This window comes from Pseudorca crassidens, chromosome X (assembly GCF_039906515.1).
Source record: "Pseudorca crassidens isolate mPseCra1 chromosome X, mPseCra1.hap1, whole genome shotgun sequence".
NCBI lineage: Eukaryota > Metazoa > Chordata > Mammalia > Artiodactyla > Delphinidae > Pseudorca > Pseudorca crassidens.
Genome location: NC_090317.1, coordinates 114,539,358 through 114,552,844, shown reverse-complemented (window position 1 = coordinate 114,552,844; position 13,487 = coordinate 114,539,358). Strand labels below are relative to the sequence as shown.

The 13,487-nt window shown below is 36.0% G+C and overlaps 1 protein-coding gene and 1 long non-coding RNA gene across 2 annotated transcripts in view; one reads left to right on the top strand and one right to left on the bottom strand.

Annotated features, from left to right (window-relative positions):
- LOC137216278 (uncharacterized) overlaps positions 1 to 13,133 on the bottom strand; it is a 428,489-nt gene extending 415,356 nt beyond the window's left edge. Inside the window, exon 1 of the long non-coding RNA XR_010939676.1 lies at positions 13,100 to 13,133. This is a non-coding gene — a long non-coding RNA (uncharacterized lncRNA). The remainder of the gene's footprint in view (positions 1 to 13,099) is intronic.
- LOC137216433 (sex comb on midleg-like protein 2) lies at positions 6,615 to 9,771 on the top strand. Its single transcript, XM_067722459.1, has 2 exons — positions 6,615 to 8,190; positions 8,884 to 9,771. Exons 1-2 carry the CDS (start codon positions 6,615 to 6,617, stop codon positions 9,417 to 9,419), a joined length of 2,112 nt encoding a protein of 703 aa, XP_067578560.1. The 3' UTR covers positions 9,420 to 9,771.
- Positions 13,134 to 13,487: the final 354 nt, after the last annotated feature.

The following is a 13,487-nucleotide window of genomic DNA, read 5'->3' as shown; positions in this document are numbered from 1 at the left end:
TCTATGACATAAATCACAGCAAGATCCTTTTTGACCCACCTCCTAGAGAAATGGAAATAAAAACAAAAATAAACAAATGGGACCTAAGAAAACTTCAAAGCTTTTGCATAGCAAAGGAACCCATAAACAAGACCAAAAGATAAACCTCAGAATGGGAAAAAATATTTGCAAATGAAGCAACTGACAAAGGATTAATCTCCAAAATTTATAAGCAGCTCATGCAGCTCAAAAACAAAAAAACAAACAACCCAATCCAAAAATGGGCAGAAGACCTAAGTAGACATTTCTCCAAAGAAGATATACAGATTGCCAACAAACACATGAAAGAATGTTCAACATCATTAATCATTAGAGAAATGCAAATCAAAACTACAATGAGATATCATCTCACACTGGTCAGAATGGCCATCATCAAAAAATCTACAAACAATAAATGCTGGAGAGGGTGTGGAGAAAAGGGAACACTCTTTCACTGTTGGTGGGAATGTAAATCGATACAGCCACTATGGAGAACAGTATGGAGGTTCCTTAAAAAACTACAAATAGAACTACCATATGATCCAGCAATCCCACTACTGGGCATATACCCTGAGAAAACCAAAATTCAAAAAGAGTCATGTACCGAAATGTTCATTGCAGCTCTATTTACAATAGCCCGGAGATGGATACAACCTAAGTGTCCATCGACAGACGAATGGATAAAGAAGATATGGCACATCTATACAATGGAATATTACTCAGCCATAAAAAGAAACGAAATTGAGCTATTTGTAATGTGGTGGATAAACCTAGAGTCTGTCATAGAGAGTGAAGTAAGTCAGAAAGAGAAAGACAAATACCGTATGCTAACACAGATATATGGAATTTAAGAAAAAAATGACATGAAGAACCTAGGGGTAAGACAGGAATAAAGACACAGACATACTACAGAATGGACTTGAGGATATGGGCAGGGGGAATGGTAAGCTGTGACAAAGCGAGAGAGATGCATGGACATATATACACTACCAAACGTAAGGTAGATAGCTAGTGGGAAGCAGCCGCATAGCACAGGGAGATCAGCTATGTGTTTTGTGACCAGCTAGAAGGGTGGGATAGGGAGGGTGGGAGGGAGGGAGACGCAAGAGGGAAGAGATATGGGAACATATGTATATGTATAACTGATTCACTTTGTTATAAAGCAGAAACTAACACACCATTGTAAAGCAATTATACTCCAATAACGATGTTAAAAAAATAATTATGTGTAAGCTTTCTAACTACGAAATATAATTATTGTTAATATAAAAAGTTTGTGAGACAAAAAAGTTTGTGAGAATAATGAAACAATTTAGGTGAGCACAAATTTATATTTTTCATAATTTTAATTATGTAGGAGTAATATAAGTTTGATTATTAAACCAATATTAGAAGTTTAGAGAGTTCAGAATAACTATTCTCTTTATGAGGGAAAACAAATCAAACTCTTATTAAAATTATAAAATGATATCATATGATATCCCTTATATGTGGAATGTAAAAAATGATACAAATGAACTTATTTACAAAACAGAAACAGAGTCACAGACTTAGGAAACAAATGTATGGTTACCAAAGGGGAAAGGTAGCAGGGGAGGGATAAATTAGCAGGTTGAAATTAACATATACACTACTATATATAAAATAGATAATCAACAAGGACCTGCTGTATAGCACAGGGAACTCTGCTCAATACTCTATAATAACCTATATGGAAAAAGAATCTGAAAAAGAATAGATATATGTACATATATAACTGAGTAACTGTGCTATACACATGAAACTAACACAGCACTGTAAATCAACTGTACTCCAATATAAACATTCAAAAAAATAAAAAATATAAAATGTACACTTGTATTATACCACATTTTGATAAACTCAGAGAAAAGCTGCATAACTATCATTTTTAAACCAAAATTATTAATTTAGTCAAATGTGTCTAAAGATTTATCTTTATTATGTGAACTTGGAGTTTTAAAATGTTTCTAAACTTCTAAAATATTAGAAGTTCACTTTCTTTGTTTCCTGTGTATTTGAGGGATTTCAATGGATATAAGCACTTATTTACAAAAGAAAATATATATCCATTATTCATCCCACAGACATCACCAAATGGTCAGATGATAAAACCAAAGTCCCAATTATTGCTGCCACCAATGAGAATAACTTATTGGCCATATAATAACCAGAAACAAAAATAAAAAATCAGTAGGAAAAACAAAGAAAGCAAAACAAAAGTAAACAAAAATAGAGAAAATACAAAGCTCTATCACTACTTGGGATTTATTTTGAGAGCCAAGAAAAGACCTAACTGGGATGAAGCTGTTCATGAGGTATATATATTTCCCCAGCAATGCAGTTTACTTGGCTCCATGCGATGAGGCTACATGGGCATCTCAGTGGATGACCTATAAAATTATTCAGTATATTTTTCCAAAAGACCAACCAGAACTCTTACACATACATAAAATAAATGTGTCAAATATTTCCTGTAATTCATTAATTAGGGAAACAGTAACATGATAAAACCAGTCCAAAGAACATTTGAGAAGCTACGTATTAATAGGCAATATTACAATGAGATTCCTGAGTTAGAAACCAAACTGGCTAATGACCTACGTGGCCATAAACTGAAACTTCTGGGGATGGAATCACCAAATAAAATACAGGATGCAGAGTTAAATGTGAATTTCAGATGAACGGTGAATAATTTTTTCAGTATCAAGTCCTAAATATTGCATGCATATTTATTTGCTAAACATGGCAACTCTATAACGGAATTATCTGTTCCATTAGACAGAAATTATTTGCATTTCTTCCGGATAAAAATTTACAAATTAGTCTCTGCCTCTCTAGAGATATAAGAAGGCCCAGACAATATAAAGTCAAGCCCAAAATTGCACTAAAAGAATGATAATAATCTCTTTTACCAAAATTTAGTAATTAAACTTGAGGTTTCCAAGTTTTAGATAATTTTCTCAGTGAAGCACAAGTAAAAAACTTAAACTGGAAAATACTGTTTATTACAAAGTAACACTGGGAATTAAGATGTAAAATGACAAGCATATAGACTGTTTCCTTAACTCTCTTTATATTCAATTTGAGAAAGCTTTGGTAATTTCTTTTTCCAGAGTACTGTTTCATGCAGGTATTCTGATATTGCCACAAACACAGGTTGGAAGGGTTATTTTTAGCCTTATGGCTTTTTCAACTGTAGAACAATATTTGCTTCCAGAAAAGAAAGCAAAACAAACTTTACAGTCAGATAACAGGGCAAAAATTGCTCACAAGTATTACTTGAATAAGGTCAGTAGCTGTATTCCCCCACTGTGTTCACCTCTCTCTAAAGCAGACCAAGATAAGCCATTCTACATTTCTAAAATATGAGTCTATCCCTCAAGGAATCATCCTAACCGCCAGGAAACTATATAAGAACTATATAAATTTGATTTTGAAGGAAAAGTTAGTGAGCAAATGATCTTAGTTGCAAAAGAAGAAATCTTCCCAGTAGCTATGCAGATAGAAATATTCATATGATAACTATATAAAATGATCCCTCCAATGCAATCTGGCTATTGTTATGTATTCATTCATTTATTAAAGATTTATTGAGCTCTACATTCGCGTTGGACACAGGTGATACCACTACAAACAACAACCAAGTTGGACCCCTACCTTTGTGAGCTTATGTCTACTTGGCATTTGTATGAAGACAGAAAACAAAAAACTGGTAAACTGAAGCTAAGTAACCAAACTATAATAAATTCTCTCTACAAAAGGATTTTAGAACTTAAAATTTAATTATATATTGTGAAATACTGACAGTTTAGTGGAAAGCTGATACTAGCTTGACAATGGAATTGTGATTTTTGTTTGCTGGTTTAAACTTTTGCAATCCAGGAAGCAATGCCAAAAACAATAACATCAGACAAAGGGCCGCTTGAGAGACGCAAATAATAAAAATATGAATTTTAAAAAGAGAAGGAGAAACTCCAAATATTAGAAAGGCAACAGTGTTTGTATTCACAATTATAAATGTAATGATTAGTCCTGAATGATCTTATAAAGTAGAAACTCAGCAGGTAAGAATGGGTTTTGTTCAGATACCATTATTCAAATAATGACGAGTTTGGTAAGGTGACTGCCAGAATCAATTGGGGAAAATTTCAAAATGTAGAGAAGTACTTCATCCTCCAGATTCAAATACCCTTTTGGTGGCTGTAACACCTACCTGCCTATCCAAAATGGATTCTCCCCTTATGAGAACACAGATTTTATTGAGAGAGTGCTGTGTCCATTAATGCTCCCCTCTCCAGACTTCTGTAGCTATACTTGACTCTGTGACTCGGTATCTTGAGATAAACATAGAAATCCGCTGGGTGGAACATTTAGGAAATCTACAGTTTTCCTGAAAAGAGACAAATCTAGCTGACATGTGTTTTGCTCTTTACCATTCTCCCTTCTTCTTGCCTGTTATGGGGAATAATAACTTTTAAAGGGAATGCCAATGTCTTTCCACCATGAGGAACAAAATCTTACTCCAAGATTGGAGGATCAGGAGGCAAAAAGGAACCCGAGTCAAAATGACTTCCTTGAGCAGCTACACTTCCCCTGGGTAGCTTATCTCTGAATTTCTTGGTCAGTGAGAAAAAAATAGGTAAACTCCTATTTAGGCAAGACACATAATTTGTTTTCTCTTAATTGCAGCTGAATCCAGGCCTAGAAGTATGATAGAAGTGGAGGGAGAAGAAGAAGGGGGAACATGAATAAGTATTGAATATATTTTGAAATCGCTCCCTGGAGAATTCTAATATGAACCTTATCCTGCTCTATAAACAGGGGCTGTTCACGTACCTGTCATTGAGACACATGCATATACGTCAACTGTATCTGAAAGATTCCTTCTAACCCAGGGTCTTAAAATGAAAAATTTAAATGGAATCTACCTCATGGAAATAATTATTCACAGTGTACTAAATAATGTGCATTTTCTCTCTCTCCCTTTCCTTCTTCTTCTCCCTCTTTCTAGATTTTTCTATCTACACACATATTACTAAAGTATAATTTTCAAAATTTTTAAATTATAACGTGTCAAAAATTTTATTTAAAAAATTAATTAATGAAGGAACCAATAAAATGTTAAGATTGATTCAAAGAACATTTGAGGAGCTAACTAATTGTAGGCAATGTAATAAGGAATGTTAGGATAAGACTGCTGGGTTAAATACAAAAGTGGTAATTGTCTACAGAGCAATAAACTGTAAGCTGTGACATCACCCTTTCTACAAGACAGAAATTATTTGCACCTCTACTGGATGAAAATGTGCAATTTAACATGTAACCTCACTACATCCAGATTCTTTAATCGATAGTCTTGATAGTATATTTGTGTACAAGATATACAAATTATATCTCATATAAATATGTAAATATAAAATAAATATATAAATATAATACATTTGAATATAAATATATGATAAATATAAATATATAATAAATATATGAGATATAATTATTAACAAGTATTGCTGTGGTGTAAATGGTATTGACTACAATCCAGACTTTCTGGGAGCTAGAAAAAGCCTTAGCTGAAGGAAATGTTATGTCCTGATTTGCTTCTATCCTTGTTTTGGTTCTTTGTTATCCACTGATCCTTATCTGTATCACAGCTCAGTTTACCATCCATGACCTTCTACAGGGAAAAGATCTCTTTGGTTGCCTCAGAGAAAATTCCATTGACATCTTAGTTGTACTGTAAGCAACTGCTCAAAAGTGGAGACTAAATAACAGACTATGCCCATTGCATTTTTCTATACAGTTTCTATTACCTCTGTAGCTCAACTGCTAATTGTTACTTAGCATATATATAACAATTCTGTTAATTAACATGGAATTTGTCAATTCCAACTCACACTTTGCAAAACAGGCTAACTGTAGTTACATTTTATATATAGGTAGGTGCCTTTTTCTCTCAGTTGTTGGTGCAAAACTTGAAGAGACCACCCTGGATTTTGGAGGAACAAAATTTTGTTAGGGAATACTGCCTCAAAACTTCCCACTCATTGTTTAAAATACCATAGCCCCGGTGGCGAGGGTGGGCGGTGGCCGAGAGTCGAAGTCGATGGCCAAGGGGAGCGAGCTCCCCTTGGATGAAATTTGACGTGGACCCTGGGTTCCCAATTGGGGGCCCACCACGGTCTTGGGTGCACGGGCTGCGACTGGCTTTTTTTTTTTTTTTTTTGGCGGGAGGGCAGATTGGGGTGGGGTGAGGATGAAGGAGAACTGCCAAGGGCTTTCCCGGAGCCGCAAAGTCTCATGGCTCGCCACCACCTGCGCGGGCTTCCGGCTGAACCCCGGGCTGGGGCCCCGCACGCGGCCGAGGTCAGAGGGCAAGCTTGCGGCAACCCCAGGGCACGCGGGCAGCGGGGCGGGGGGCGGGGCAGCGGTGGCGGGGCATGCGCGGCTCCGTGCGCAGCTTCTCAAACATGGCGGCGGTGGTGTGAAGACCGGTACCGGCTCGCTGGACCAGTGTTGACAGAATTTCGCTCTTTTCGCCGACGAGACTCGAGCAAAGAACACCAGAGAGGGATACCATGGGGCGAGCAGTGAATGAAGAGTCAGTGGATGCAAAGAAGGAGAATCAAGAGAAAGCTCCTCAGTCAGGCACATCTTCTGTGCAAAATGATGATTTTCACTGGGGAAATTACTTGAAAGAGACTGGATCTTTAAGTGCTCCTTCAGAGTGTTTCAGACAGTCCAAGATTCCACCAGCTAATGACTTCAAAGTTGGTATGAAACTGGAAGCCCATGACCCTCGCAATATGATTTCAATATGTATCGCCACAGTCGTTGGAATTACTGGTGCCAGGCTACATTTAAGACTGGATGGTAGTGACAACAGAAATGATTTTTGGTGGCTTGTTGATTCTGCGGACATACAGCCTGTTGGGACATGTGAAAAGGAGGGGGACTTATTTCAGCCTCTACTGGGGTACCAGATGAACATATCATCTTGGCCAATGTTCCTCTTGCGAACACTGAGTGGATCTGAAATGGCACCTGCAACATTCTTTAAGAAGGAACCACCAAAGCCACCTCTAAATAATTTTAAAGTGGGAATGAAACTTGAAGCTATAGACAGAAAGAACCCTTATCTGATCTGCCCTGCAACTATTGGAAATGTTAAAGGAGATGAAGTTTATATCACATTCGATGGCTGGAGTGGAGCTTTTGATTATTGGTGCAAGTATGACTGTCTAGATATTTTCCCAGTTGGGTGGTGTTGCCTGACAGGAGATGTATTACAACCACCAGGAACTCATGTTCCTGTTACAAAGAATACAGCAAAAACACAGACTTCTCCTTCCAAAGCAACCCAGCGTTCAATGCAGTCTCTACAGAAAACTGCTGTAATATTACCAACACAGCAGATCAGGAAATCAGGTCGTACTAAACCACCTGCACATACTTCAGTCCCCAAGAAGGGGAGTTCTGTTAAAAATATCACACCAAGGAAAAAAGGCCCAAACTCAGGAAGAAAGGAAAAATGTATTCCTGTTGTATGTTCCACATCTTCAACTTCTGTCAGTATGCTGGCCAGAGGACGTGGCGGTGTTTTATATGATATGGATGCTGTTCCTGGGTCATCTAAAATAGTGATGCCTACAGTCTGTGTCTATGTAAACAAACATGGAAGCTCTGGCCCTCACCTGGATCAGAAGAAAATCCAGCAGCTGCCCGATCACTTTGGCCCAGGCCCTGTCAATGTGGTGCTCCGGCGGACAGTGCAGGCCTGTGTGGATTGTGCCATTCAAAATAAGACTGTTTTTGGATTCCTTAAGCCAGATGATCGTGGAGGAGAAGTGACAACCGCCTCCTCTGATGGGGAAACTCATTCCATACAGCTCCCTCCAGTGAACAGTGCATCATGTGCTCTTCACTTTCTTGAGAAATTGTGCCACAGCCTGCAGTGTGATAACCTTTTGAGTAGCCAGCCTTTTAGCTCTTATAGAGGTAATGGTCATAGCCCTTCAGAGCATGATCAAAACAAATCAGTAAAAGAAGATACAACAGAAAAGAAAAGCACCAAACGACCTTCTCAGGAACCTCTGCCTTATGTTGCTCCTCTCTCTCCTAAGCTCCCCAAAACAGAAGTGCATGCCTCTGAAGGTAAATAGTATTTACATGTTGCAAGATTGGGGAGAAAAGTCACTCTTCTATCACTTATATGCTCTTGAGTGTTGATGCTGGAAGTAGGGGATTATATTCCCCCAAATCAGTTTGGCAGTTAGGCTACTACTTTGGCAGCTTTGTTGAGCACTTCATTCCCTTCAGAAGTGCACAGTTGTCATTTCTCCTCAGATTAAAGAAAAACAGTTATAGCCATATTTTCCATTCAGCTTTGTATTGCTAAAAGCTGATAGAAAGAGGAATAGAAAAACCTAGTACATTTCTCCAGTGAAAGTTTTAAGTGCCCAAGGAGTAAGCAAATGTTAGAAACCAACTCTGTGATCATATTGTAACAAAGAGTTGTGAAGAACTGCATTCCTAAAAATAAATGCTTTAGTGAGGTGTTCATAGTCTCGGTGGCAAGACTGGCAAGGGTTAGTTGCCATGAGAAAAATAGGTGATATCATTAGAATCAATTTGGATTTCAGGACAGTGTCCATTACTATAAACACCAAGAAGGGGATGGCCATGTGCTTTGTGTTAGAGGTTTGTGGTTCAGTATAGCATGGCTTAAGTGAACTGTTGTTGGCAGTTAGGGGATTTTTGACCTTTTAATAGTATTCGAGCTGTAAGTCTGTTGATAATTGTCTTTGTCTTTTTTCTTATTGCCTTTGTCTTTTTTTTTTCTTGTAGAAGAAGTATTATCTTCTGAGGGAAATGGCATGCCCAAAGGGGAAATGCTTTCTGAAGAATCCAAAAACTCACCACTAAATCCAGCAAGTTCTTTGAATCCTGCCAGCACAAGTCCTATAAGCACTCATACTCCGGTCTCCAGTAGTGTTTCTCAAAGTGTGCCATGCACCTCAAGTTCAACACTGGTGGGGACCGAATCACCTCCCAAGAGCAGTCAACATGAAGTTACATTCCAGATGCAGAGGAAAAGTGAAGCTCCAAGTTATATAGCTGTACCTGACCCCAGTGTCCCGAAACAAGGCTTCTCTAAGGACCCTTCAACCTGGTCTGTGGATGAAGTGATACAGTTTATGAAACATAAAGATCCTCAGATATCAGGCCCCCTCGCCGACCTCTTCATGCAACATGAGATTGATGGGAAGGCTCTGCTACTACTCAAAAGTGATGTGATGATGAAGTATATGGGGCTGGAGTTGGGGCCAGCCTTAAAGTTATGTTATTATATTGAAAAACTTAAAGAAGGAAAATATAATTGAAAAAAATGTGTAAGTTTAGATTAGACATAATTTTCAATTATCTTGATAACTTTTTAATTTAAAAGTATTTTTATTCTCGTAGCAGTTTTTGTTCTGTAGACAGTTCCTCTAAAACTACGTTATATCCAGAATTGCAGAACTACATTACAAGTCCAGTCTACTTCTTTAAAACACATTAACATGTTAGTATTAGCATATTCAACTTGGCAGTCCTTTATGTCTTTTTATTATTTTACACTTTACAGTTTATTATTTAATTGTACAGTTTACAAATATACTTAATGCAGGAAACAGAGAAACACCATTGATTTTGATTAATGTTTATATATAAAACCAAAACAGCTACATCCCAAAGGGGAAAGTATCAGGGACTGACAGGCTCTCTAGTGAAATCCATGAGAAGTTTTCCTTAGAAAAGAATTTAAAGATGCAACTGTAGATATCATCTCTTTTTCAAATATTTTATGTCTGTTACTGCAATATTCTGTTTGTGTTCTACCAATTTCTGGAAAGGGAATAGCCATATAAATTATTTTCCTTTCGTTATTATTTCTCTGTATGTTGTGTTTGTTCATATTTAAAGAAAAAAAACAAGCTTATAAACTTTCATAAAGTGCTCTTATCAGTTTTTGATAAGTTTCAAACAATTGTAAGATAGAATGGTTGTTTTATGCAGGAGCTATCATACTACAAGGGTGGTTTGGATAGAGTCTGATTAAAATTTTTCAGTGAAATACCTATTATTTCAAAACTTTACATATTTTCTCTAAGCTTAGACATTTAACTAGGCATTCATTTCTCATATCTCTATATGAGGACACCTGTGCCCAAATTTTTAAAATATATATATTTTATTGTCTGTGTTTTATTCTTCATACAGATACTATACCATATTTATATATTATTCTATACCTATAGGTATTCAAACAAGTAAATCTGTTCTTTTTGAATTTAGTATCGCACTTTGCACTGCCACAGAGGTAATGGTGAACTATTTATATAGTTCGATGTTTTTATTCTGAAAAAAATATGTGCATCATTTGCTATCACTAGTACCTCTCAGCTTAGTCTTCAGGGGATAAGAAACAATCCATAGATTGGTTTCCATACAGGGAAGTTCTCTGTCCTATGCAATGTTGCTAGTTAATTTGCTTAGTTCTGAGCCATTTATTCTGCTAAATTTTGGAAGATGCATTAATTCAGACTTATCATTTTGGGCTTTATTTTTAAAGTTAGAACTTTCAAGGGGAAATGGTGCTATATGTTTATTGTTAGTACTTTGTATAAGTTTGGTGCAATGTTAATAAGCTATGAGAATCTGTGCTAAAAGTATTAGCCATTTGTTATAAATGCCAATAAAATGTACACCAGGAGCAAGAATGTACATTTTCTTTTTTAGAAAACCAAATGTACTTTATATGAGAATACTTCTATTTAAAGGGTGGTTTCATCTATGTTATTCATTTTGTGTTATAAGACAAAATTCTAATTTAAACTTGGTCTTCTCTCAAATTGTTTGTGTGAAGATGCTGTGCTCAGTTAAACAGTCCTCAGGTGTTTGTATAAATACTGTTTTACAGTTTTCAGATTTTAAAATATAATAAAAGTTTAATAACCACAGCCAAAAAAAAAAAAAATACCATAGCCCCAAATCAACCTCTGGCTATGGCTGAGTGAGGACTCTGGCAAATCCTCTCCCCTAAAAGCAACTAAAATGCTGAAGAAAATTGAGAAAAGCAACCATTTCTGTACTATGGAAGTAGTCCAAACACATATAACAATGTAAGAAGCATTTATGCTTGAAAACTGCTGAATACTGAGTAGAAATAGTAGGAGTCTGTGGCATTTTTGCCTGGGATGTTCCCAACAGCCCTCCAGCTCCATTAGCATGGATGTTCTGTCAGAGCAGGGCAGGCCATGAGGGCTGACAGTGTCACTGATGCAGGCAAAATAGAGTGAGCCTCTTTAACTGTTCAGTGATGGAATACACATTCTTTCCAAGTAAAAAGGGAACATTTACAAAGATAGACCATACTCGAGGTCATAAAATAACTCTCAAAAACATTAAAAGAATTCAAGCCACATTAAATAGCTTCTCTGACCACTATGAAATTTAATTAGACATCGATAACAAAAAGATTTCTATAAAATACCCAAATTTTGGAAGCTAAATATCTTATTTCTAAATAGCCCATGGATCTAAGAGGTAAACCAAAAGTTAAATTAGAAGTATTTTGAAATGGATGAAAGTGAAAACACAATATGTTAAAATGTGCAGGATGCCTCTAAATATGGATTAAAGACAAAAATGCTTATATTAGAAAGTAAGGACATTCTGAAATCAATGACTTCAACTTCCACCTTCAGATACTAGGACAGGAATAGCAAGTTAAACGCCAAATTAATAAAAGTCAAACAATAAAGTTCGTAGTAGAAATCAGTGAAATAGTAACAGAAAATAGACAAAAATCAACAAAGCTGAAAAGTGATTCTTTGAGAAGATCAATAAATGTGATAAGCCTTTAGCCAGACAGGTCAAGGAAAAATTATGACTATCAGGAATTAAAGGAGTGACATCACTACAGAGTCTAGAAAAATTTAAAGAATAATGAAATATTCTGAAGAACTTTGTACCAAAACATTTAAAAACTTTGATAAAATGGACAAATTGCTTGACAGCACAAACTACCAGAGCTCTCTGAAGAAAAGATAATCTGAATAAACCTATATTTGTTAAAGAAATTGAAATTGTAGTTAAAATCCTTTCTACAAACATAATTTCAAGATCAGATGGCTTCAATGGTAACCAAACAGTTAATGAAGGAATAATGCCAATTCTATACAAACTCTTCCAGAAATTGAAGAGGAGGGAATCCTTTCCAACTCACACACTAATACCAACATTATGCTACCAACAAAACCAGCTAAATTGTTTTAAGAAAAGAAAACTAAGGACCAATATCCCTCATGGACATAAATGCAATAATTCTAAACAAAGTTTTAGCAAATCTAATCCAACAATACTAACAACAATAACAAAAGAATAGGCAAAGGGTTTCAACAAACACTTCATCAAAGAAGACATAAAAGCGATAAATAAGCACATGAAACGGCATTCAACATCATTAGTCATGAGGAAAATAACAATTAGAACCACAGTGAGATACCACTACAGACCAATTAGGAAGTCCAAAATTAAAAAGACTGACCTTACCAAGTGTTAGCAAGGATTTAGAACAACTGTAATTCTCATCCACTGATGGTTGGAATGCAAAATGGTGCGGCTACTTTGTAAAACAGTTTAGCAGTTTCTTAAATAGTTAAGCATCCACCTAACATATGATTCAGCCATCCCCCTCCTAGGTATAACCCAAGAAAAATGAAAGCATATGTCCATACAAAGACTTGTATATGACTATTTATAACAGCTTTATTTATAATGGCCCAAAACAGGAAAGAGGTCTAAATGTACATCAACAGATGAATGTATTAAAACAAAACAAGACTCTGCTATATCCATACAATAGAATACTTCTCAGCAGTAAAAAAGAATTAATTACTAATACGTGCTACAACACGGATAAACCTCAATGTAAATATGCTAAGTGAAATAAATCAGAGCAAAAAGAAATATAATGAATGATTCAATTTATATAAAGTTAAAGAAATTGGAAACTCACCTATAGTGACAGAGAGAAGATCAATGTCTTCCAGGAGATCTAGGGTCAGAGAGAAGCAGACAGAATCATGAGGACAATTTCGTTTTGGAGGTAATGTATATGTTTATTACTGTGATAATGGTTTACACATGTTAAAACTCATTAAAATATAGGATTTAAATATGTGTAGCTTATCATACATCAACTACTGCAAAATAATGTTGTTTAAATTGTTTTAAACCCCCAAAAAAAGGACAGGTAGAAATGACTTCATTGGTGAATTATATCAAATACTGAATGAAAAAATCCAAATTTTTGCAAGCTCTTTCAGTAGATAGAGAAGGAGGGAACATACTTTATAATCCATTCTATGAGGCCAGTATTAATCTGATATCAAAGCCAGAAAAAG

Excerpts from the sequence above, each read along its gene's own strand:
- LOC137216433 (XM_067722459.1), top strand. The coding sequence starts at position 6,615 with ATGGGGCGAGCAGTGAATGAAGAGTCAGTGGATGCAAAGAAGGAGAAT. Across the intron at positions 8,191-8,883 it reads AGAAGTGCATGCCTCTGAAG|AAGAAGTATTATCTTCTGAG; the intron begins GTAAATAGTATT and ends TTTTTCTTGTAG.